The sequence below is a fragment of the Cryptomeria japonica genome, chromosome 6 (assembly GCF_030272615.1).
Source record: "Cryptomeria japonica chromosome 6, Sugi_1.0, whole genome shotgun sequence".
NCBI classification, from domain to species: Eukaryota; Viridiplantae; Streptophyta; class Pinopsida; order Cupressales; family Cupressaceae; genus Cryptomeria; species Cryptomeria japonica.
Window position 1 is genome coordinate 298633681 of NC_081410.1, and position 27950 is coordinate 298661630.

Sequence of the window (27950 nt, forward strand, 5' to 3'; positions counted from 1 at the left end):
TGGTTGGAAGGTTATCTTAGAAACTATGTTTCAAATCAGCAGAAAGCATGGGTGAGATGGCTACATTTGGGAGAATATTGTTACAACTCCACTTATCACATGTCCATCAAGATGTCCCCTTTCATGGCATTGTATGGTTACGAGGCTCCTAGCTTTGTTGACTTCGTATTTGGTGATAGCAGAGCCTCCCAGGCGAAGGACATGATTCAACGGTGTCAAGATATTCTGAAAGCATTGAAGGACAATCTCCGAATTGCGCAAAGCCAACAGAAGTTGTATGCTGATCAGCAGCCTGTAGAGCGCTCATACGAGGTTGGGGACATGGTCTACCTTAGGCTTCAGCCTTTCAGACAATCTACTCTTAAGAAGAGTGGAGCGGAGAAACTCAAGCCATGCTTCTATGGTCCGTTCAAGGTCATCAGGAGAGTTGGAGCAGTGGCTTATGAGTTGGAGCTACCAGTGAGTAGCAGAGTGCATAATGTCTTCCACGTGTCATGCCTCAAAAAGGCGCTTGGACACAATGTTGTGGTCTCTTCTGATTTACCTCCTTTGGATGAAGGAGAGTTGGTGCTTATTCTAGAAGAAATTCTTGATTTCAGAGAACATTTTCTAAGGAGGACCATCAGAGAATACTTGGTGAAGTGGAAGAACTTACCTGTTGAGGATGCTACTTGGGAAAATGAAGAAATTCTACAGCATCTAGCCTTGCGATTGCTTGTTGACAAGCAATCTTGGGGAGGGTGCACTGTAATGTCCCCTTCTCAATAAGGGAAACTTGGTGGTCCATTAGCCTTTTCCAGAGACCTGTAGGCTGACTAGAATAAGGAATTAGGGTTTCCTATTTTTGTGGAATATTGTGGGAGCCAATTGATGCTTGTCTGGTAGGGATTCTTCAATTCCGATTGTGGATTTCTTCTGGGTTTTTTGGGGGCTTCGCAATGGTATAACATGCATCTTGTTCTGAAGTGATTTCTGAACATACTATTTTTAGTAAGTTGGTGGTAGCTGACTAGATTGAGGTTTTTTTGGGTTTTCCGAGCTCATTCACGGGGTGCGACGAGCATGTTTTTCGGAGTTGTTTTCATGACTTACTATTTTTAGTAAGTGTCAGTTCAGGCAATACTATTTTTGGCAGTCTTGGGCAGAGCTCCAATCCAGTTCAGATTAGTGATTTCCAGCACTTCAGTTCGCAGTTTGATTTGGCAGTGATCAGTAGTTGATTTATAATTGATTAATTAAATATTATTACTTTATCCTTAAGTTTGATATTTAATTATTTTTGAGCAGGTAACAGGTCTGTAACAGCAATTTAAGCTACTCATAAACACACCAAACCTGAATAGAGTTGTTCCCCAAAGGTCATCAGCAGCAACATATGTTCCCAGCACTCACCAAAGGCTTCCAAATCGCAAATAATAACTAGCTAGAACTGATGTATTGCCATAAAATGATACTAAAAATGCAAGCCCAAGTTTGCTGCACATATCCAAGCATACCTAGTATGAATTAGCACTTCAAAAGAGATAAAGAAGAGGATTACAAGTCTTCTGCAGGTCAAAAACACAGGCAATGACAGCCATAGAACTCCTCAAATCCACTTCTAAATAGCATGAGACACTCACCGATTATGGATAACACAACAACACTTTCCAACTCTACACAAACAGCCCTCAAATGGCCACCAAAGAGCAGATTTCTGGTCTGTACCTAATTTCACAGTTTACATTCAAATTAAATTAATTCCAAAAACATGGGCAGCCAGCTAAAGGCAACATCCAACCACCCAAACTTTATCTGCTCTTCATTTCAATGACTGAAATAGTTAGAGGCATGTCGGGCAACAAATATTATACTGAAAAAGACCCCCAAATGGAAGCGCTTGGACCTATGCATCACATGCCATACTCATCAACTTGCTATGTTGGCCCTTTGGAAATTCATACCAACGAAAAACCCACCTGGAAAAGAGCATAAAGGGATTGCTCAGCAATAGAGATAATAACCCAAATTACCTTAATGAATTCAACCTCATATCAAACCCCACAAGCATGAAAGATGGTATGGCCCAACTAGGGTATATTCAAAAAAACTCACACAGTATGGCCAGCACGTAAAATCTTTGAAATCTATCAAAATCTCAACCCAAAACTCAAAATGAACATCCAAACAAAACCTTGATGTTTTTTTAGAAAACAACAAATTGCATTGAATCTCCAATGTGATTTGTGAAGTGAAACCACCAAAAACCAGCTAGGGAGGATCTTTAACCACTGAAACCTGCAACTAAAGAGGTTTTTAGTTCTCAAGGGTTTTCGAGAAGAACACAAGTTCCCTCCCAAAATGCAGCAGAAAAATTAAACTCATCAACAATACAAACAATGAGCCCTTAGCCTTCTTTTATAAATTTTTCAAGCAATAAAATATTATTTTTTCTTATGTGCTCTAAAATAAAATAACTAACTTTATGGAGCACTTTTCACCCTTTTGAGGAATAATAATGTTTTCTCATGAATAAAGCCTCTTTTCAAAGGCATCCATTAGAACTAACTTTTCAACACTTTTAAAATGATCTATTACATTAGTTGTCCCTTTTATTATTTCCAACAAGTGAAATAATAATTAAATAACTCATTAATATCTCCAAGTTGTAGAAAGCACCCAAATGATATTATTTTGCAATTTTGATCATACCAAATTGATATTGAAGACTAGGGATGATGGTTAGAGGCAACCAAGTGACTTTATAGAAATAGCCTACTCTTTTAAGAAGTTTGGAGAGAACTCTAAAGATCAAAAATCAATTTTGAAAGCATCAAAGGGCTCCAACTAACCAACTAAACTCAACCCTAAAAACAATTGCTGTGTAAAATGAAATGATCCACTCCTGGATCACACTTGCTGGTCTGATTGTTTTTTGGATTCTTTTTGTTTATTTTCTGATTTTTTTTGTGTTTTGGAAGTTTTTCTGAATTTTTTTTTTTTTTTTGAGTTTTGACAACAATTGAAGTGTAATAACAGAAAAGAGTGCTGGAAAATAAAACTATTGAATTATACAATTGTAAAGACAATTTTATTTGACTTAATTTTAACAACAGGGGGGCAATTACATACCCTAGAAAATTAGCTACAGGTCTGCTATAAGTCTGATCTGCCTTTGCTGAATAATCAAACCCTTCAGTGGCTGATGTAAATTTGTGTCTGGGACTGATTTGCTGATTCCAATTGATATGGCCAGATATGAAGAATTGCTGGTCTGATAAAATCGTGCCAAACCTTGCCCAGATCTGTGTTAAGTCTCATGTGGCTGCCAAAAAGGCAAACATCCAACAAAATGTGGTATGGCTGAGTCTGAAATATAAGGTGCAGGTCTGAATCAGCACCAATAACCCCGTCAGAGGAACAAATAACCCCCACACATGGCTGCAATGAGGGTATGCACAGCAAGTAGTTGGTACTCCTAGATTGTGAAGAGTCTTATCCACTGGATCTGCAACTATAATTCTCTGTTCTGCCCTTGAAATTCTTAGATCTTCTGCAAATTCTCTCCCTGAACTGTAAAATGGTAGCTTCCAAATAAACCCTGTACTGTAAGAAGGCCCTTGGGTGGTCTCTCACACCTGTAGGCACCTCGAAATTGCAGAGGATTCCATCTCCACAATAAAAAACTCAGAGCTCCAAAGTTCATAATGCCAAAGCTGAAAAAAATGATCCAATAATGTCAAATTACAACTCTCAAGGTTGCTTTATGCTTCTCCACTCTTGCCATACCCTCTTTTAGGGTTTTCAATGGCATCTTATTATAATATTCCTTTTTTAATGTTTATGGAATGCTCTCCATAAAGTTCGAACCCCCTTTAGCCTTAGCATTTGAAAGATTAAAAAAAAAAAGAATCTTCCCATGCTGAATGTATTCCCCCTTATATCTTCTTTATTATATTAAGTTGTTTCAAAAACAACTTATTAAGGGTCCTTGGGGTCATGCCACTAGGTGGTCCCCTTGGACACTTTATTTAAATTACTTTATTCCAATAATATAAATTAATATTATTATAAAACAAACACTTATTCAATTAATTAAAATATTAAAGCTAATACTTTAATATTTAATTATTATTCCAAGGCCATCCTCCGATCACCTCCAACTTGTTGTGAGGTATTCATACATTACCCCATTGCAAATGGGGACCCCCACTTTTTTCTTGCTTTCTAGGTCGTCTTAGAGTCCTTAGCTATTGGCCTTTGCATCAAAGGAGTATAGGTGGTCAAAAGGCTGGGAGTCAGGTGGACAGCCTTGTGCGAGTGTGAAGTGAGTAAGTTTGTAAAGTCTAGATATCATTAATTCAATCATGAGTGAAGAAGAATTGCTAATTAGAGAGTCACTTCAAGTGCTCCTCTTGAGGAGCGAACTTCACTTCATGTGCACCCCTTATGTAACGAACTTCTTGCACTTCTCCCACTGAGTGAAAACTCATCTTAAGATCTCATGTTGAACATTTTATCATGTATTGAAGTTGAGAGACTAAGTGAAAGTGAGCAAAGGAAAGTTTAGTCTTGGTTTGAAATCTACTTCACACCCTCAGCAGCAAAAAGAGGAGCAATCTTCAACTTCATAATTGGAGGTACATGAGCGAACTTCATAATTTGAGGTAGATGAGCCAAGTCTATGTTGGAAGTAGAGAGGAGCAAAAGAGATGTGATAGCATTTACCTTGAGCAAACTTCATCTTCAAACACCTAAGGCGAACTTCATGAACTCAACAAGATGAGTGAACTTCAAGAATGAAGGGAGATGAGCGAACTTCAAGAATAAAGAGAGATGAGCAAATTTCATGTTCAAGCACTTAAGAGAAAACTTCACCTTCATGAACTCAGCCACACGAGCGAACTTCATGACTTGAGGGAGATGAGCAAACTACATTACTTGAGGGAGATGAGCAAACTTCATGATTGGAGGGAGATCAGCGAACTTCATAAACTCACCTACATGAGTGAACTTCATAAACTCACCTACATGAGCGAACTTCATGATTGGAGGGAGATGAGCGGATTTCCCTTAAGAGCTTTGTTTGAGTGTATGTATAAGTGTAAGGATTAAATCAATGAAACAACAAAAGGATTGAAGAGAAGCTCATTTGAAATTCATTTCTTCTCCAAGACCTCAAGAACTTCATGTTGAACTTCACAAAATGGAGGAGGTGAGTGAACTTCAGGAATTGAGCTACATGAGCAAACTTCAAAGATCAATGTACATGGGTGAACTTCAAAATTCAATACATACAAGCTAACTTCATAATTTGATACACATGAGCGAACTTTAGGAGATGGGATAGATGAGCGAATTTTCTTAATACACTAATCAAACAATAACAAGATTCAAAATTCAAACAAAAGAGGTAAGTCGGTGTTGACGTGTATTTTGTACACAATCAAACACAGAATAAAATACCCAAGGGTACCTTATCCTCTCTTGAGTAAAGCCTCTGAATGCTGAAGATGTCGCGAAAAGGATCAATCGGGATGACTTCAAGGTTCTTGTATGTAGGGTCTCTACGTGTGGATAAGCTCTCTGTGGTATGATGTGATTTGCTGGAATCACAAGGGGACTTACATTTGATGATTGAACGTCTGATCTGCTTTGAATATTGCTGGAACACAGGCTCTTGCTAGCTTTGATTTGAAAAAAGGAAAAAAGACGAGGGCGAGGAGAGGATCTTATCCTAACACTAAGAATGTAAGAGCAATGAATGATCTTTGATGGAATTCTAACTAAGTCTCGTTTTGACATCACAGGAACATCTCCACAAGGTTAGTGCGATCTTCGAAGGAAAGGTTTATGATGTTCAAATCATCACTGCAGGCATAGACACCATCAGGTTGATGCATATCAATGAAGAAGCGACAATTGAAGTTAAGCTTAAGCTGAATGATTCCAGTTGACTACACAAGGCAAGTCTGCAATCAACAAACTGCTAGTAGTATGGATATACGAATTCCACCATCAATCAAGCACATTTCTTCCACTCATTTATTAACATGAAATCAAATATGAGAAGTATAAAGACCATGCAAATTGTCGAATCAACCCATAAATTTCACCATTTCTTCAATGAAGTTACAAGTCTTTTACAACAACATCTTGGCAACAATCTTTGCCTTCTCTCTCTACTCTACTCTAATTGCTATTCTAATACTTCCAACTGCTTACTAACTATTCTAACTCTCTCTAATTGCCTTTACAAAATGAAATGCCAGGGCTTATATAGTGCCCTCAATACAATTCAATGGCTTAGATCAATTCGAGATCAATGGCCAAGATTTTACAATGAAAACCCTAATTAGGGTTTGTTACAACCATTACATAACATTTAATGCTTGACCAATGATAAAATTGTATTGCTTGGACACATGTCCTCTCTAGAAAATTCGACCAATGAATAGCCGGGGTAGGTACATAGAAGTTTGTGCCACCTTCCATGAGTTAGGTACATTGAATCTGGAAATGCTGAGGTGGACCACACTGACTGGATGAGCGATGACTAGGATGCCACCTCGTCCGACACTTGTAACTTGGTAGATATTCAACTTGATGTTGTTGAGAAGCTAGCTTTAATTAATTCATCTGGAACTATCTGCTTCTTCAACGAACCCTTTGCTCTGACTTCTTGTGTCCTTGATGTGCAGGACGATTGATGTACCTTGCCTTGGAATACTGGATTGGAGAAGGTCGCCCTTGATGACGTTAGTCCAAAGAAGGCCGTCCTTGTCTATGCTAGGCTGGAGGAGGTCGCCCTTGTCCTTGCTTGATCGTCCTTGGAGGAGACCGTCCTTGATCTGGCTTGATTTTCCTTGATGAGAGCCTTCCGACTTGTAGATCCTTAGAGTTTGGGAGTCGCCATCTTGATACCTACACAACATTTCAAAATTAGTAACATGTTTTGCAACGTGGAAATATAGACTAGAAAGAGGATTTAAGTTTTAAATTAGGAAACCTCATGATAAATCTTTGAATTATCATTTCCTAAATTTAACTAAGCCACTTGAAATTGAAAATTGAAAATTCAAAATTGAGACTAGGAGAATCTCGCCATACCTCCACTTGAGAACTAAATCTAAGAAAAGATGCAAAATTAAGCAAGTTTGCTAGGCAAAATGTGGATCGAAGTCTTCAAAATGTGCTTCTTCTATCAACTTCACCACCTCTAGCCTTCAACGCCTTGAGGAAAATTCGCTCCACCTCTAGCCTTCAACAAAAATCGCTCCTTCCTAGACCAAATTTCGCACCTTGTTGCTCTTCTCCAAATCGCACTTGAGTGAATGAGTGAATGATGGATTAACATCGCTCAAGATACCCCCACTATATAGGCGCTTACCATTGCAATTTCCCATAGGCCGACTTGGTGGAAAAAATAAACAAAGATTAATAAAAGGAGAAGGCCGACTTAATTAAGCAATAAAAAATGATACCTCAAGCGCTCTTCTTTTTAAATTTTAATTTAATAATAATTAATTTCGAAATACCTCAATTAATTAAAAAAAACGATTTTCCAAGGCTCAAAATTAATTATTAAATGCTATGCGCTTTTCATTAAATGCCAATTTATTTAGAATTTTTAAAAATATTTCGAAGTTTTTTGGCGAACTTGGCATCTAGTGCGATTTGCTAAAATAAGGCAAAAAATAATGAATTTTGATAACTTCGCTCTGGTCCCTTGGAGAGGGACAGGAGCATTTTGCCTTGGTCCCTTGGTGAGGGACAGGAGCGATTTTGCAAATCCAAGCTTATCTGCCCTTTGTTAGCCTTCCAAATTATATTCAATGGATAAATGATGTTTTCCTTGGTCTCTTCAAATCATAAAATTGTCTTGATCCTGCAAGAACAGTGCAAATTTGAAATTCAAGCTCCGGTCCTTCAGTGAGGGACAGGAGCGAATTTTGTCTTCTAGGCCAAAATGCTTCACTTTTTATCTCGAAATTCCTTTGCTAGGGAAGATTTCACCTTACTTCATGCTATGAATAAAAGTTAATGTCCAAAAAAGGTCTAAAAATTGTGCACATAAAGAAAAGCGCTCTGGTCCTTCAGTGAGGGACAGGAGCGAATTTGACCTTCTAGGCAAAAACTTCATCATTTCATTGTCTTGTCTCGATGCTCTATCATGCTCATTTCGTCCTTCACCATGCCTTTGATGTTCCAATTTGTCCAAACAAGGTCAGGAATGACTCCACTAAGCTTTTTCGCTCTGGACCCTTGGTGAGGGACATGAGCGATTCGCCTTGGACCCTTGGAGAGGGACAGGAGCGCTTTTCACTCTGGATCCTCAGTGAAGGACAGGAGCGACATTTGACTTTTTGAACTCTCCATCAGGATAATTTTTATGGAATGACATTTCCTTCTATCTTTCTTCTTTCTTATACTTTAAGTTATATTCCATATATACTTTCAGGATGTTTGAGAGTGGTTTCAGACCTCCAGGAGTTATATAGCAAAATCTAGTTTTTGGAGGTTTTTTCAGTTTCCAGACTTAGTCAAATTTCAGGATCAGGACTTTCAGACTTAGCCAAATTTTCAGGACATTCCAGACTTAGCCAAATTTCAGGATCAAGACATCACTCAAGCCGGACTTGCTTATCCATGTGATCACCTGGGCGACACTCAAAATGCAAAGGCTAACTAACAAAACCCTAAAAGACCAAAAAACAAACCCTAAAAGCAAAAAAAGCAAGGGTCCCCATTTGCAATGGGACGATGTGTGAAAACGTCACAATAGTTGGCCAGCTTAAGATGAAATTTATTGTTTTAATTTAATTAGATTAAGTCGGCCTAATATGGGAAAAGACACCACCCTTCCCTAATCGCCTATAAGAGAGAGAAAATCTTCATTTCAAACATCAATCAAAGAAAATTCATCTCTCTAATTAGCGAACTTCAAGAGCAGATCAGTAAATTTTATCAGCAAGAAGGTGAATTCATCATCTTCTACAGCGAATTCACCCCAAAGGAGCAGCGAATTCATCATTACAAGGGCGAATTTGAGCAGATTAAAGGGCAAATTTCATCCTTCAATAGCAAGGAATCAAGGCAAATTCAAGGAGATGGCGAACCCTTAGACATCAGCAGTCATATCAGTGATCATATTTTGAGTTTAAATCAGAAGTAAATGCATCATTTAGACTGATATAAAATCAGATACAGGTCTGATTAAGGTCAGAAATTGATTTTGTTTTGGCAAATTAGACCTCCCTAATTCATCTAGGAGAGTAAATCAGTCTTATTTAGCAACTGATTTCATATTTTTTAAGATACAAGATTCATTTCATAGCTGAGTAAATAGGCTTCGTTACATCAATATTTCACCACTACTCTAACTTTTACATCACTCATAGGTGAAAGATGGTGGCTCCTAAACTGAGCAAAACCTTTTCCCGTCAGGCACTCATCAAGGAAGACTCGAAGAGTGGTGCATTCAAAAGCAGGATCACTTTGCATTGGAGCAAAATAGCTGACACCAATCTCGGCAAGTTCGAGACCAAGAAGTTCAGGCACCCATCATACGCAAGTGAACCTATTGCTACAGCCAAGAAGATGATTGAAAGTGGGATCATAAATGCAGCTGGCTTTCCTCCCGTGGTGCAATGCTATGAGCTGATTGTGGAATGTGTTCAACATTACGACTCTACCTCAAGAAGAATTGTGGCGAAGGATGGAATAGTGCTCGCATATCTCTCGGAGACAACAATTAGTGAAACATTTCATCTACCTGAGCCTAAGGGCATGGTCTACATAAGCATGGAAGGAGCTAAGTCTGCCTATGATGATGATCCGGATGCTTGTGCAAAGATCATTGACAAGTTTTGGTTGAAGAAGAGTAGAGGTGGTAGGAGCAGATGGCTCGACAAACTACATAGGGTGGACTTCAATGATGAATTCAGAGATTTCATCACTCTACTCCATCGATTGGTTGGTGCACTTGAGGCTTCATATTTTGAGGACTAGATGTTCTACTTCATTGAGATTGTCCCTCATGGCAAGAATGCAATCAATTGGGCGAGGCTCATCAACAACAACATTGATCTATAGTTAAGGAGGCTGATGCACACCAGAACATTCTATATGAGCTCCTATGTCATATACTCCCTTGCAAGAAATTATGAGTATCCAAGACTTATGTACACGGGCATAGTTGGAAAGAGACCCGGAGAAATAAAGGTGCATGAGTGTTATCCACAGCTTAATCATCCACCAAAACAACACTATAGGAGAGTGAATGATGCATTCACTATGCATATCACGAGGACGCTTCGAGGTGGATTGCAGCGAAGACTCAATCCAAAAGCACAAGCATTGGTAGAACAACATGGTGCATGGTTCATCCAGTTCCCGAAATTCATATATATCAGAGTTCAAGGATGTCCTTCTCCTCCCTACATGTTGTCGCACTACCCAACAAATAGAGTGGTGTTACTCGAGGTGGTGAGACAATTGGTGGCATATGTCAAGGCATATAGGCATAAGCATGGAACCAGTGTTTCTTTTCTTATCACGCTTGGAGATTCTATTGAAGTATGCTCTTCTATTCATGTAGCTGAGGATGCCGAGAGAGAGTTAGCATTCCATTCACTTAATCCATTCACGCCTAGAGATTGCTTCGATCCATATGATAATGTAAAAGAAGTTCTGGGAAAGAAATATGGACACCGGTGGCAGCTAGAGAACTATTGGAGGAACGTTCAAGATGATGTAGAAGTGAAGAAGATGTATTCCAGGCTATCTCTCGATTTTATCAGAAAATGCAAGTTATTTCATATTGTCAACCAAGTTCAAGACGACGACAAATATCTCCAAGTAGCCTACACCAAAGAAGACAAAGAGATCAAATTCAAATGGGTGGATATGGAGGTTATTGATTTGAAGGAGTTGATGAAACCAGTTTTGGAATACACCTACATATGGATAGACATACAACACCAGAAGTTGAAAGAGCAGAATATAGCACTGACATTCCACTTAGAAGAAAGAGTAGATGATAAAGATGAAGCAAGCGCAAGTGGGAGTGCACCTCAACCATCTCACTCGAGAAGTCACCGAGAAGAGGAAAGCTACAAAGATGTCCAAGGTGATTAGAGATGATTCGGGATCAAAGAAGTTGCAAATAACTACTCCGAGGGTTGAGAAGTATGAAGGCGAGATCACAGCAGATGAGTATGATATGGAGACTATTGAGTTGGGTCCACTCACCTCCGAGCAAGCTATAGGTGATGCAACTGATTCATTGAAGGCATTCGATGATATGTTGAGAGCTGAAGTAGAAAAGAATAGAAGATTAGAAAAGGAGATAAGTGCATGGAGGAATTATGTCCAGCAATTTCAGCAACCATTGAGACATCAGAGCCTAGCAGCTACACCGCCACCCTTGCTTCCTGCAGAGTCAGTTGATCATATGGAGAAGATGAGGAATTTGACATAGTTGATGGATACGTGGATAGAAGATACATACACTAGAGTTAGCAAGTTCATGAAGGGCATAATGAAGACACTAGACACAGTCATAAAGGTTCTTGGGAGAACTCATGTCCTCATAGAAGCTTTTGAAGCATTTGCTCATGCCAGAGATGTCATCATTCCAGTACTGCAAGTAATAAGGAAAACACCTTGGGAAGTTTTGTCAAGAGAGAAAATAAGAAGAGAAGGATCTACTCCCAATTTTCTACAATGGAGCAGTATACTTCACACAAAGAAGATCATTTTTGAAGAGATTGGAAACGGATGGAGTCAAGTTCAAGATGATATGCACCGAATTCATGATAAGATAGTTGAAGTAGCACAAATTGTTTTGGAAAGAAAGATTGATCCTGGGACTATCATAGAAGCTAGAGAGTTGGAGGAAAGAATAAAAGTTATCTTCCATGGGATTGATGGAATGATCACCAAAGGACAATTGAATGATATGCTTGAGTTTGTAGTATTAGCCAGCAAGACTTAAGAACTTGAACTTGAATGGGAGAATGCCATCGTCAAAGCTTTCAATTAGGTCATGCACATGGAAGAACAATTGAAGTCTCTTCCTGAGATTTCGATGATAGAGATAGATGGCATAGTGACCAGATTCATTGAATATGCTAGAAAGGAACGAGAGAAAGGAAACGAGATTCTAGAAGATAGTTTGTTATGATCCTACTTGGCAGTTCATTTTCTCATTGGAGGATGTGTTGATGTGGCTAAAGTCGTGTATTGCTACGACTCTATCCGGCCAACGTAGAATATAATTTATTCATTGAGTATCTTATCCTCTCTTGAAATAAGGAAGCCCTAATGCTGTTTTTAATCGATCAAAGGGGACAACCTCAAGGTTCCAAATGTCAGTTCTTGACTGCGGGATAGCTCAACGGTCAATGTGTTTTGCTGGGAGCACAAGGGGCCTTACGTTTGCAACAAGCTAGTCTGCTGCGATTCTCAAACTGGAAAATAAAAGCAAAGGAGAAGGGTTAAGAGACCTAAGATTAACAAGAATAGTGTGCGAGTAGACGGATTCAACATAACCAATCCCTGCTTGGCCAGAATAGCTCACAACCTCGCAGGAACGGTGCAATCTTCAAGGGGACTTAGAAGATTTTCAAACTGCAGGTGCATGGCTAAGCACCCAATTCTGGTGCAACTCAGATGGACACTTGCAATTGAACTAAACACAATTTTTATGGCTCAGACTAACCATACACAGGGATACACAATCAACATATCCCCAATGGTATGAGCCTGAATCCATCAAATACCTCCACACCAAAAAAAAGGTCTATCTAAACTGCTGAAGAAAACCATGCTAACAGACTAAAACCAAGATGATAAACACCAAATCAATGTCCATTATATTGATTCTAGCTGCTATTGCAACAATTTCTGCAACATTTCTATGCTACTCCTAACTTCTAAAATCTAACTTTCGACAAAACTCTAACTTGTTCTAACTAAAATCTAACAATCTAACCCTAAAAATCTAACCCTTTACAAAAGAAAGGCCTCTGCCTTTTATAGATTTTATAATTCAAACCGATGGTCAGGATTGACTGCATCCAAGAGCTTTGATCTGCCTTCTAGAACTTGGCAGCTTCAACCCATGCCCACTCAATTTTCAGTTACCCCCCCAACCATATTCTCAACTACCTACAACTATTTGTTATCAATTCAGGTCTATCCGGTAGTTGGAGATAATTGACCTATGTCCCCTCATTTTGAATCCATTAGGCGAGGCTCACAGGCAGCTCTCTTTTCACAATAAACAATTTCAGTTTTCGGAAACTGAATTTCTGGAATTAAATCCAGCTGTGTATCTTTTTGAGAATGCACATTTTTTTTCACATTCCGAGTGTTCTTTGTCTTCAGTCTGGCTGGTGGACTCCAACCTTGTGGTCTGGTGGTGCGCTTCCCCATGCTTTGTCTTGCGCTTTGTGGTGTGTTCTTCATTGGCAACGCTTAGGGTAGTCGCGTCTCCAATTTGTGCTTCAAGTTGACGTTGTAGCTCTCGATGTCATTGATTTTGCAAGCAATTGATTTTGACTTAAATTAAACATTTCAAAAAATAAAATAAATGAATTTATCAAACATTAAATTTAACTTTAAAATGCTTCCAGTAGAAGAAAACTCGGTTTCAAAAGTAAAATTGCAAGACCTAGAGGAACTCGGCCTTTTGGGCCAAAATGGAAACGTTTAAATATGCTCCCTTGCTTTTGTCTTAATGAAATTTGGCCTTTTACTAAAAATGTGCGATTTGGCATTTTGAAAGTTCATTCTAAATTTACCCCTTATTCTTTGTTATCTCCCCCTAATAAGCCCCCTTCTAAAACATAAATCGGGCCCTTTAGCAAAATATGTGATTTTATTTTCTGACTTAAAATGCCCCCTTAAGTGAAATTCGGGCCTTTGAGTACAAATGAGAGAACTTTGTCTTGTAATTTCAAAAAATGCGGAACTATAAAACATCCCTTTGAAATTCGGGATTCTTGGGTGAATTGTGCGATTTTATATTTATGTGATATCACCCCGCTTTTACAAACTTTGGGCACTTTCCCCTTTTGCGCAATCTAAACTTTTTCCTTAACTCTAAATGCCGCCTTGTTCACAAATTTCGAGCTATAGAGCTGAATTGCGATTTTGGTCAAAACGCCCTCTTTGGTGAATTTCAGGTTAATGGGATGAATTGCGCAACTTATGTCTTTTTCAGCCATTTAGGCCCTTTTGTGCGATTTTGACTGTTTTAAGTTTCAATGCCCTCCTTAGTTAATTTCGGGCCTTGGGGCCATAATGTGAGACTTGCCTTTGGGTTTTAAAACTTCGGCCAATTGAGGTCTTAGTGCACGATTTGAACTTGGTCTAAATGCCCCTTTGCCTGAATGCAAAATTCGGGCATTTACACCAAAATGTGCGATTTCGCCTTTGGGTCCTTTAAGCTAAAGCGACTTCCTTGTTAATTTCGGGCCCTGTAGAAACTTTGTGAGATTTTGCCCACTTCGCTATTTTCGGCCATCCATAGGGAAATGAGCAAACTTCTTCCCCTTATTTCATTTCTTGCAAAAATTGATAAAGGGTTGAGTTTTGGATTTTGGCTAGTTGAGTCTCTTTTATTTTTGGCTTGTGGGGATGAAATTCGCGATTCATGGCTTTCACGTGATTTTGGCTCTCTGATGAATTCACGATTTCGGGAGGAAATGTACGAGTTTTGTGCAAAACGATCGAACCCTTTTGCAATTCCAATATCCATGATCGCGCAGTCATTTTCGGGTATTTTGGTGAGAGTGTGTGAATTTGTTTCAAGTTAAAGTGCCCTTTTAATAAAATCGGGCTGCTTAGATGAATTGCGCGAACTCGGTTTGACTTGCCTTGTCGGCCATTTCGGTCCTTTTACGCGACTTTCACCTTCACCCTATTAAGCGCCTCCTTTGCCTTAAGTCTTCAAACTTCGGGCATTTAGATCAATATGCATGACTTCTTATTCCCGCAAAGCTATCAAAAATGCCGAACTTCTTAAGTAACTTGTCGCTCATGGGAAGACTCGGATTTTACAATGAAATGCGAAAACTCATCTTGCAAATTTGACTTTACACTCTTTGGCTCTAAATAGCAGAAGGGCAACAATGGGGGTCCTTTGTCTAGGACGAGGTGGGGTGTGCATAACGCACAACAGGATCCTTCCTCGATTTCTGTGTTAGCACATGCTATTTTCTCATTGGTTGTTTCCATGATGATGTCTATCTAGATAGGGTTTCATTTGTGTCAAACCCTAATTAGGGTTTAGGTGGCAAAATCTTGGCCCTTGATCTCCATTCAATCTCGGCCCTTCATTGTATTTGGGAGTCTTATATAAACTCCACTCATTTCATTTGTAATAGTTAATAGAGAAATAGAGATTTTGATTAAAAAAATAGTAAGAAAGAGATTAGATATTAGAGATAAGATTCAAGAGTGATAAGAGGACTTGAAGAATTGTTGTTGTTTGGCTTTTGGATTAATAAAACATTGAAGTTATGGTGTTTCTATTCAATCTTCGAAGCTTCTTGCATGGTCCTTTATCCTCTCAAGTTAATCTTTGATATTAGTTTAAGTGTTTAGATTGAATGATGGAATGTTATACTTGATGTATTGTGAAACTCGTAATCCATACCACTAGCCTCTTGCTGATTGTAAGTGTGTCTTGTGTGGTCAATTGGAATCATTAAAAGTGCTTGAGTTCAATCGTTACTTAATCATGAATATGCATTCAAGTGATGGTGTCTAATGTTTAGTAACAATCTCAAAAAGCTTAAAGTATCCTTAGAAGATTGCACTAGCTTTGGTGGAGTTATTCTTGTATGGCGAAGAAAAGACTAGTAGAGTTTCACTGATGTTGTCTTCATCCATCCATTCCTAGGAAAGCTTAGAACTTCTCTAAACCCTCATCTTTTGCCATTTTTTTTTGACAAACATTCAGTTTTGTTAGGAAGGAGCTTCACCGCATATCATCCGCAAAGTACTTCATGAAATCTTTTCTTGTGTAAAAGGCCCCTTGATGAAACAGTATTCACAACGACCAACTGTGCTTATCCACACGTTGTGACCTGACATCTTAGAACCTCAGAGTTGTTTCAAGTGATCCTTAAGCCAATCTTCAACACTTGAGTAAATTTGTTCAAGAGAGGATAGGATACTTTTTGGTATTTTATTCTGTGTTCGCATGTGCGTAAAAAACACATCAACACAACTGAGATCTACTGGCCCAACTGATACTCCATTGATGTCTAGGTGTGGATGACCAACTGCCAATCTCCCCCTAAAAAGTAGGGATTCTCTTAAAAAGTAGGAGACTGTCTTTGATCAACTGTAAACGCTCATAAAGCCCCCTGCTATACTCCACAGGCCTCCGGGTGGTCAACTAATAGTCTCCTCTTAAAAAATAGGAGACTACCCCTGAACTCCCGAAATGCCTCCCAAAGCTCCACAAAGGGTTACAAGACTGTTAACTGGTCTCCCTATCCATTGTGTCAGCGTACAAGACCCCAATAATAGGATAACCCCTGCTAGAAACATCTGTCCTTAGGAAGGGGACATTACAGTCCGCCTTCCCTAAGATTGCTTGTCCTCAAGCAACCTCAACTCCGGATGCTGTAAGATTTGCACACTCTCCCATGTTGCATCCTCCACCGACAAATCCTTCCACATCACTAGATACTCCTTGATAACCCTCCTCAATCTCCTCTCTCGAGTATAAATTATGGCCTCAAGCACAAGAATCAATGTCCCCTCCTCATCAAGGGGTGGTAACACTGTAGAAGGAATCACATTATGCCCAATCGGCTTAAAGCGAGACACATGGAAGACATTATGTACCCGATTGTCTACAGGTAACTCTAACTCATAAGCTACCTCTCCAATATGTCTGATGATCTTGAATGGTCCATAATATGTGTCTTAAGTTTATCTGCTCCACTCTTCCTGAGAGTGGACTATCGGTAAGGCTGTAACATAAGGTATACCATATCATCGACCTCAAATGAACTTTCAACCCTGTGCTGATCAGCATACTGTTTTTGTTGATTTTGTGCCTTTTGAATGTTTTCCCTCAAGGACCTCATAATATCTTGGCTGTCCTGCAACAAGTCCTTGGCGCTAGGTACTTGGCTGTCTCCAAGTAGCAAATCTAGGAAGTTAGGCGCATCATATCCATATAGCTCCATAAATGGAGACATGTGGATGGACATGTGGTAGGTCATATTATAGCAATACTCAAACCAATCTAAGTTACTAAATCGGGTACGGATACATATACAGGTACGTAGTTTCGGTACGTGGGTACAACAATTTTTTTGGAGGGTGTTGGGTACGTTTTGGGTACGCCTGTTTCATAAACATACAAAATCATAAATATATACATATCTAATACCTAAAGGCTAAAACTACTATATTAATGTCATAATAATATAAATCTATATTATATTAAATTTATAATTTTATTAACTATTATCTTAATACCATATTAATATAAAGTTATTTGATATTATTTAGTTTTTAAACATGTTAAATATTAATAATAAATATTAACAAAATAAAAGTAGAACTATATTCCTATCACAATTTTTCAAAACCTATTAATATAAATACTACTTAATAGGTCATTCATAAAACAACACATGTATGATAATAATATAAATAAAATTAACAATAAATATTAAATAATATTTAATTTAATATTAATTAATATAATTTAATTTATCTATTCTAAATTTAATAAACAATAGAATTCATTAAATTAATTGTAAGCTTATTAATAATAATAGTAATAAAAGATATTAAATTTAATAAAATTATAATAAATTAAAAACCTAATTTTAAAGTTAAAACTTATATAGAGTAAGTTTAATTAAAGGAGAATAAGAAAAATCTCTCATCTGGAACGCACATCCCAACGAGAGGTTGTTCAAATGGATGGAAGAGTGGATACCCACCACCAACTATTGCTGGCATTGAAGTTGTTCGAATGGAAGACAATAGATATTCCAATGGCAAGGGTGGGAGAAATGTTTAAGTGTGACCTGAACAAAAGAGTTGTTGTCCCGTGAAGTGCATGCAAACCATGCCGTCAAAGTCTTGCTCATCTGGTATTTCTTGCAAAAATACATTGAAAAATATTCTGTTTAGGGTCGTGGTCATATATTTATGGTAAAACGGTTAAAGAAAAGTCTATGAAAACTTTTATTGACCACTGGAATCGTTGTGAAAACCCCTTGTATGAGTTGGAATCGACCAAGTACACTACTTAATGATTCCAAATGAATCCACCTCAATGTTGGTTGAAAATTTTGTACACTTGGGTAAATATACAAAATTGTGGTTTCAACCATAGTGTGTGAGTAAAACTCTCCTAATTAAGGGAAGGCTCCCCCTATCTAACTACAATTTTAAAAATAAAATAGGATAGGACAACAATCTTTCTTCTTCTTTCAAGAAAGACAATATCTTTTTCTCTTCACAGAAAAGTGATAGTGATTCGATATAAAACAACAGTAACAACTTTCGAAATGAAATGAGAGAAAGGAAATGAAGTTTCTTGAAAGCTCAAAGACTTCCGTCACTTCCTTCGGGATGGGACAACAATATCAAGCTCAAAGGCTTGATTATGTGAAGTCCTATCTACCCTTTTCTATACTAATTTGATTAAGAAACAAATTATAACAGCACAAAGACTGAAATATCTCATCCTTTCTACATAAAACAATGGGAAGTAGTATAAGCTCAAAGACTCACAACTATTTCTCATAAAATCTACTTCTAAATTCTGTTATGAACAAGTGTAAGAACAAAGTCTTACAACTTTTTCCCAATAGAACTTCTACTTTAACTAAATTAATCTTCAATACTTGCAGCTCAAAGACTGCAAATCAGATTCGATTAAGTTCTCAAAGAAACACTTGCAAGAAAGGAAATATGGAACACAAACTCAAGAATGTAGCACAAACACTCAAAGCTTGAGCAATTTTCTTCTATTCCTTTCAATTCTTCAATTTACACATAAAAGCTCAAAGACTTCTTTGCTGCAAATTCGGCAGAGTTTTTGCTTACTTTCCAAAAGATAAAATTACAATAGACCCCTCAAGTATTTATAGAAGAGGAGTCTTGAGAAAAAGGTGGGAGGATCCCAACTAACTTGAGAAATTCTCTCAACCACCAAGACTTATTCAATAACTAACTATGACTTATTCCAACTACAGTCCTAATTGAACTCAAACTGTAATTGCCTTACATGTAATTACAAAAGTGCAAGTAATGACTTATCTTGCATTTTACAAAAAAGCTTTTACATGTAACTTGTCAAAAGAAAAACTACAACTAAAAGATTACAAATCTGGAAAAATACAAATAAGTGTTGAAAAAAACTTAAGCTGCAGCACGTGAAGACACGAATCCTTCAAACTTCTGGACGATCATTCGTAGTTCATCAGGATCCAGTTCATGGGTGTTCTTGGCAACAACCATGGTCTTCACAATGGTATCATGGCATCGGAGGAGCATAGAGTTGTTCTTCTCCAAGATGGACTGAATTTCATGCAAAAAGATTTGGTGTTTCATCAAAATTTGAATTGAAGCAGCTGAGAATTGTTCGCTCCTCCATTCATTATGAATCCTCATCTGTAAATCTGCAAGAACTTCTTCTTCTGGTATTAGCTCTCCAGCCTGACTTATTATGTTGCAAGAGGCCTTTTCACAATGAGAAACAATATCTTGGAAAACTTCACCCCATAATCTCATTGCATCATCAATCTCCTCAATGAGGGATTTAAGAACAAGGGCCTAGAAGCTCTTCAAATTCCAAGTACATGACCCTGGAAGGGATAATGGCATGCTCCTGTAGAACACTCAATTGTTGTTGGGGCATGGTGTGCCAGATTGTCAAACTACCTTTAACACTTTCCAGATTCTTTTTAAAAGCGTCAGAGGTATGACTTAATTTCTCTTCAATAGTCTCCAACTTAGACATCATTTGAAAAATGTCTTTCAGCACTTGTGCACATAGATCATGAAGCTGATCAACCCAGGAATCCAATGCTTGTACTTTTTGAGCAGCCCTTTCAACTCCACGAATTGATTCTCGTGCCTCGGTAGAACTTGAAGGATTACTCACTTCACCAGTATGTTTTGTGATTTTACGAACAACTGCAACAAGTTGTTGGTTGTCCTCTTCTAGCTTGTCTTTCTTAGCTAGAAGTTCATCGCACCGCTGTACTAGTGAAGCTACAGAAAACTGGGCATCATGTTTAATCACCTCGTGCGTTTGCTTACCCAATTCTACCCTTGTAACTTTGTAATCAACAACTGACATCTCTTCAAGTGGCTTATCTGCAAGAGGTTCAACAATTTCAGCTACCTTCATCTTGTTGCTATCAACAGTTACTCTGGAGGTAGTCTTGGCCTTTTTAGCAACCTTGGGCCTAGACTGTTTCAGTTGCTGATAATCAAAGGCATCAGGTGAGATTTATTGCTTCTTCCTTTTTGGGGTAAAAGAACTAAGCCACGGAGGTAAAGCCATTAATTCTCCTTCAGTAACAACTGCAAGCAAAGGAGAAGCAGTTTCTGTTTGAACAACTGTGGTCATCGTAGGAGTATCTATTTGGATGTCGACCATGGTTTGCTCAGTAACCAATGGGCATGAAGATTGCCTCATAAATTCTTCAAAGCCAGAAGTGGAGGTATCAATCTTTGACAGCTGGATACATGCAGGAGTATCTTCAGGAATTTCCAACACACTATCTTGTTGATGATCAGGAGGCGGCTCGTATGCTGAAATAGGAACAACATTTTGAGGAGACCCTTCCACCATTAAGTCAGGAGGAGAAAGGGGTGTCTCAATGGAAACTGAGGAAGGGATCTCATGAGGTGAGTCCGAAGCTGGAGACTTAGGAGCATCATCAGATTGCGACCCTTCTTCTAGATTATCAAGATTGATCACCTGAATATGAAACCGTGACTTTTCCTTTCCACGAATTGTCGCCTCCTCAGGAGGAAGCACTACTGCCCGACTAACTCGCAATTTGATCCTGGTGCCAGAAGATGATGCGCCTTCCTTGTTGTCAACCTGAATCTCAGACTTATTCATAATGTTTTTTTGATATTGAAATTTAAATTAGTAATTTTAAACAAAAATTACTATATTTTATAATTCATTTTTATATTCTTTTTATTATTTAGTAAATGAAATTAGATATTTGATACAAATAAATTTTTTTTTCTTATTGATACATTATTAGATTAATTTTTTTTACAACTTTAGCTCTATGCTTATGTTTATGTTTTTTTTGTTTCTATTGATGTTGAAGGTTGATAAATAATCACAATGGCATCCGGATCTGCATCAATGCATGTCAAAATATTGAAAGGAAACCTGTCGATAGACATAACTTTGCTTGGAAATATGCCATAGTGGGACCGGTATTAGGGACTGCTGTTTGTACTTGGTACACGAAGAAGCATAGTGGAGGCATCAATCGCCTCAAACACCATCTTGCAGGCGTTCCTTGTTGTGATGTTGGGCCATGTACAAAAGCTCTTGAAGAGGTCAAATGAGAGATGATAGCTCTCCTTACGGCACTAGATAAAAGAAATTAGAGAGGGCAAGGCAACAAGCAGCCATACAAGAAGCCATTGCTCCTAACTTGTAATGTCTAAGTTGCCTAGATATGAAATTTATGATGATGATTTTCAAACACAATCATCACAAATTCATAATAGTTATTAGTTAGTAGCTAGCTATTGTGTTTGTTTCCACTCTCCAGCTTTGTACTATGATGCCATTTTGTAATCCATATGTATTGAACAATCACATTTAATAGAAAACACTTCCTCATGGTTTTTAGGCTCATTGATACATTTTTTAATTGAATTTTGCAAAAAAAAACGGGTTTAATAAGAAATTTTAGTACTTTTTAAGTTGTTGAGTTTTTGCCAAGTCAAGAAATTTTATGTATAGAGTTGGATGTTTTCCTCTCAAAGATTTATTATAGTTCTAAATATTAATGCTAATATTCCTTTATTTTCCTACAAATATAAAATTTAAGCGATATGTTGTGGTACCACTATAATGTCCTAAACTAAATTTAAGAAAACTATTTTGGAAATTTAAAATTTGGGTTTAAATATCAAAGACAAAAACCTCCTAAAACCCTAGATTATCTGATAGTTATTGCTTCTGGTTTTGTTGTGTGTGATTTTTTGCATCAACGTTTCTAATTCTTGAGCATTCTTTCATCCTGATGATGGATCACAGAGTGTGATCCAAAACGTTGATGCAAAAAATCACAAAATCAAAACCAGAAGCAATAACTATCAGCTATCATGGATTGTGGAAAAATAATTCGTTTTACCATAGATAATGTTAATATGTATGCACTAGTATGAACAATTTCAAAATATGCTTCAAACTTGTTTTATAATCCCCTAAAATACATGAATATTTCCACGGCAATGTTGAAACACTACCTAATGAATGGAAGCCAAAGATTGTGTCCTTATTTATAGCATTTGAGATACATATGAATCCACATAGACATGGCTATCATTTGCATGTGTACCCTATCTTGGTTGGGAAAAATGTCCTAAATTGATTTCTTCAGTCTTAAGTTGTATTTGTCCTCAATCAGACAACCTTCAGAAATAGATGAATTTTCAAACACGTGCAAGCTAAAATAATGAATCAATGTCAAATGTATGTGCCAGACCCTGTTAAAATTAATGCTGATCTGCAATAATATGATTTGAAAACCCTTGTCAATCAAAATACTCAACTCCAAACAAGAAATTCTAACCCCACAAGCTGATATGAACTTTGGTAAAAACCCTCAAATGCAATATAATCAATTATTGCAACAATTTTTACTTATCTATGGGCTGTTATAATTCTAAAACCCTCATACATTCAATAATATATAGCAGATCTGATTACAATGGTAAATGATAGCTTAAAATAACTGGAAATTAATCACTTTCAACAACAATAAACCCTAAATCAACACATGAAAAGGTCTGCAAATAATTATGAAAGTGCATTATTGTTCCATCTCATGAACAAATCAATAGTTTCACTTACAATAGCAATTAGGGCTTAGAAATCAGCAACTCTTGACAGAAAATAACAATGCAACTCCAATAACAGCAATATATCTGAAAATCCCTATAAAATTAACAGCTACAATGGATAACTCCTCCAGGAATGGAAATAGGGCAGGAATGATGTGATTTTTTTTGTAGATCTAAAACTTTATTAGAAATATTAGCATTGACATCTTTAAAATCAACAAAGTTACAATTGTACAATGGCACTAGGATGCAAGATGTAGGCTATAAAAATACCCCAGGCCGTAGATCCAATGTCTTATATGACTTGCACCAGAAGAAAAATAATTCAAACACCGGCCGCAATATCAAATATGGCTGGAAACATTAATCAACTGTTGGGTGCAACCATTATAAGGGTTGGAAACATCGATCAGTTGTTAAAAACCTCAACAAACAATAAATCCAAACCCTATCTCAGCAATAATGACAAAATTCCCCAAAATGATGGTTGGAATCACGAATTACAACTAATCCAATGATTGAAATATTTCTCAAACAATAGCAATAGTTTGAAACCTTAGGTGCCTTGATGATGATAACTGAAAACAATGATCAAAAGCTGGGTGCAACCATTATGGTGGTTGGAAACATCATAAATAGAGTATCCTATAAGTGAATAACTCTAGAATGATAAAAAATTAGCAACACTTGATATAAAAATATCACAAATGCTCAACCCTGTAATAATTCAACACAATTGTGATTTCGGAAGGGAATCACCTCCAATGGATAAGAGGGTTTTTGTCCTCAAATTCAAATATGGAATCCAAAAGGTTCTTTGCCCTTGAATGTTTCAAATCCAACTTGAAAGAAAAAGTCAAATGACTAGTTTTGATGATTTGCTTTGAGTAGTGCCTTTCTTTTATAATTGCCTTTTGGGCCCTCTATTTATTTTAATTAATTTTTTCCTCCAAAGTGTTTAAAAATGCTTTTAAATTATATTTAATACTTTTTGATTTCCGTATCAATTAAAACATAAATCCATGAGTCCTATTAAAGAACCCATGATTACATGTATTCCTGTGAGATCATTCTAGAATACTTTTTTCTTGATAAAGGGTTCTCTTCCTGTATAAATGTAAAATACTTATCCCAATTCTATGAGCTGGACAGTGTTTCCCTCATGTATATTGTAAATGAAAAAATCTAACGTGCACAAAAGCTCCTGCCTAAATAACTGGTGAGACTTCTTTTAGTTGAAGCATGCTTTAGTATGGCTCCATGTTGCATACATACTTTAAGCAATGCATTGAAGGACATTTTGAAGGTTGATTGAATAAAAGTGTTGGTGAAAGCTTGGACATATGTTTATCACTGGTCACCACACCCCAGTTGTTTAGAACTTTAGAGGTCTATGTGAGATAGAATTCCTCATGATATCAAAACTAGATACGCTAGTTACTATCTTTTATCAGAGAGGATAATTCAGCTGCAATAATGCAGACTGCTTTTATTAGTTAAGTGAATTGTCCTAGTGGAGAGTCAAAACATGGACAAGGATAGCAAAGCAATAACTGTTGAATGATGACTAGTGGGCGGGTTGCAGGAACCTGGAATAAGATACTTATCCCAGATTCTCCAAATCTTGGGAGATGTAAGATACCTTTAGTACCATGATGAGCCATGTGAGTGCTTCTATTTGTGAGAGGGATCCCAACTAGGGTTTTACAATTTGAAAGTGCAATCCGTTATTCCATATAAGTGGGTCTGTCTACACCATTGCACATAGCTGCTTATGTAACTGATCCAATATGGTACATGAAGAGGTCTGAACTAATCCTTTAAATAGAAGATTGCGAGACAGTCAGACTTAATGGTGATTGTTTGAGGGATGTACCCTGTAGAAAAGAATGCTATATATCAAAGGTTTGTTGACTTTACAGCACTTAGGGCTTCTTCAATACACCAGAAGCAAGGAATGGGATTCCATGATCAAGAGAAACGGATTTGGTGGTGGTAATCCTTAAGGGGGAGGGGGAGGGGGAGGGCTTGACAAACTAATTATTCGCAAGTTGTCATAGTTTGCTGGTTCCTCTGCACCTAAGATGAATTGGTCCCATGCAATGACTTATGAGACATGGTGGATCTCTCCAAATATCTTCCTGATTTTTGCATCCCTGCATGCTGGAAACTTATAGAAAGTAAAAACATTAACAATGGTTGCACTCTTCATGTCACTTTTTGGCTCACGAAGGAATTGCACACCCCTGATCATTAATATGGACAGAGCTGGGAATCTTCATAAGCTATGAATCTTGAAGAACTAATTCTAATTGATAGATGGCCATGTTTGCTTTCTGTCAGTTAGTGAATACAGGTTAGCATCACAACTTAATTGACTATAGTAGTATCAATTTCTTCGGATCATAATCTGTAAGGTCATGCAATGGTATACTCAGATCATTTTTCTTCTTGTATTGGTTTGGCAGTGGTTGCTTAGTGAGCATCACTTTTATGGATGGATTTCTTTCTAGTCCCGCCCCTTGCAAAATTTTAATTACTTCCAGATTCTAACAGATTGTTAGGGTTGTATTTCTTGGATTTTGTACTTTAGAGTGCAATTTTTCTTCGAATGAATTTTTTTGGATGCTATGTACATGGTTGTAAGATAATGTGTAGGATTTCACCTATGCATGGAATCTGCTAAACTATATGAGATAGGTAAGTTGTTCAGTTGCTTTCTTCGTACCTTGAATTTTCTGTTTCTGAATAATGTCTTTTACATGGACAGATGCCTGGGGTGGCTTCAACATGTGATCTTCAGGTAATTATGGGTGGATATTATCGAACTCTCTTTCCATTGAATCCTGGCAGTATTCAGCCTGTAATACCGCTTAGCTATGAATTTGAGGCTCTTAATAAAGATCATAATAGGGAATTCATTTCATTATCTCTGTGAGAAATTCGGCATCATGCTTGCATAGTTGAATTAGGCTATATGTTCATGTACATTGAATATTATTGACATGCCTGTTGTATCTGTGAAGCTTTTGGCCACAATTAGTTGGAAATAATGATTTTTTATAAAAGAGAATTATATTCTGTTTTATAAAATCTGGGGAAGACAGTGCTCCAAGGGTTTATTGTCTAATTCTGTTAATATTGAAATGCTTTCTTGAACAGAAAACATGATGTATATCCAAATCTCAAAACTAGAAGTTGCTGGGATGGTTTTTATTATGTCAGATTTATGCTGAAACTTACCATGTTTCCTTTTTCTCTCTCTCATAGCTCATTATATTCTTTTAATGCAGTTTCCTTTCTTCTTCTGGTCATCCTCTCTCATATATACACACACATACATATATTGTATATATATGCATGTATATATGTAAATACACACATATATGTCTGTATATATATATGCATATACACAATATGTATTGTATATATTCATACATATACATATATACACACATAAGCTAACGTATATGATGTCCCTATCTATGACGTAGTAATGTTAAGCAATTATGTGATGAAGGGTGGTGTTGACGTGTTTTTTATGATAGTGCCTAACACAAAATAAAGTTGCCTAACGGTCACTTCACTCTCTCTTGATCAAAGTACGATTGCATGCTAAGATTGCAGAAAGTTCAAACAATCGACTCCAAGGTTCCTTTACGCTACAGACGTTACTCAGTTGGCTGATGTGATTGTTGGTAATCCAAGGGGCCTTATGTTTGGGTCATTCTTTCACTTCTTTGCTGTGGCTGGAACTCCATCATCAAATATGGCAATTCTACGATGCTTCTGCTTCGAATGAACTAAAATGAACTGAAAATAAAGGGGAAAGGGTTTAGAAGGATCTAAATCTATTCCTAAGGGCAATGATAACAATGAATAGTGCTCTAGTCGACAAATTCCAAATAAACCAAGCTCTCCTTTGCCAAGATAAACTACAACTCCGCAAGAACCGGTGCAATCTTTTGAGGATGTTGAAGGATTTTCAAATCGAGAAAGTGCATTTGAATACCCAAAATGACGCAATCCAAATGACTATCCACAACTGAACTTAGCACAAATCTAGTGGCTCAGGCTAACTTTACATTGCAACTTACAATCAGCAAGATGCAAAAAGTATGAACCATAGAAATTTATCGAACACCATTACATTTTCCATTGAAAACAAAGCACTTTATCTAACAACTCAGGAAATAAAACTCTACTCTAAGTGAGGAAGGTGAAACCATGCAAGTTTTGAAAAAATAACTTAAGTGGACACAATTAGAGAACAATGTTTCACTGTTATTTTCTCAAAAACTTATCGCAATAATTTCATACAAAGCTCCCTCTTACAAATGAGGGGGTCACCCCTTTATATAGGCCTCAGGGCATGATTACATGCAAAACACTAATTAGGGTTTCACCCTAGAAGATTCCCCACTCAAGATGCAACACAGTGGGAATCAGTAATTAATACCCACTAAGCCCATGTACAATTAATTACAATCCTGCCAAAAATGGCACCCATAAAGCATTAATTAACCATTAAATTCAAAAGGTGCCCACTATGCAATGAATGTACCCTCATGCAAAAATCGCCCGTGATGCCATAAATGCACCATCATCTCTTGAACATGATGGGTGCATGCAGAAGGAATATGCCATAATGCCATAAATGTGATGATTGCATGCAAAGAGATGCTTCAATAATTCAGCGTGCGTTGACTCGGCTGCGACTTGGCGAGAAACCCTTGGAGAGATAAAACTTCAAGAGAGAAGAATTTGATCCATGAAGAATTTTCTTGAAGTTTCTCGAACTTTCCTTGCTCTGAAGGAGATTTTTAATGATTTTCCACCATCTCCTATTTTTAGGAACTTTCCAA

At 37.4% G+C, this 27950-nt stretch overlaps 1 protein-coding gene across 3 annotated transcripts in view; it reads left to right on the forward strand.

The window, feature by feature from the left end:
- Positions 1-26311, forward strand: part of LOC131031589 (uncharacterized) — a 134479-nt gene extending 108168 nt beyond the window's left edge. For 2 of the 3 annotated variants that reach the window (XM_057962739.2, XM_059207346.1), the window contains one exon: positions 25856-26311. In XM_057962739.2, coding sequence (XP_057818722.2) covers positions 25856-26023 — 168 coding nt within the window. In that variant the 3' untranslated portion in view covers positions 26024-26311. Of the gene's footprint in view, positions 1-21329; positions 21872-25855 lie in introns of those variants that run through there. The other variant, XM_057962740.2, reaches the window with a different exon arrangement.
- Positions 26312-27950: the final 1639 nt, after the last annotated feature.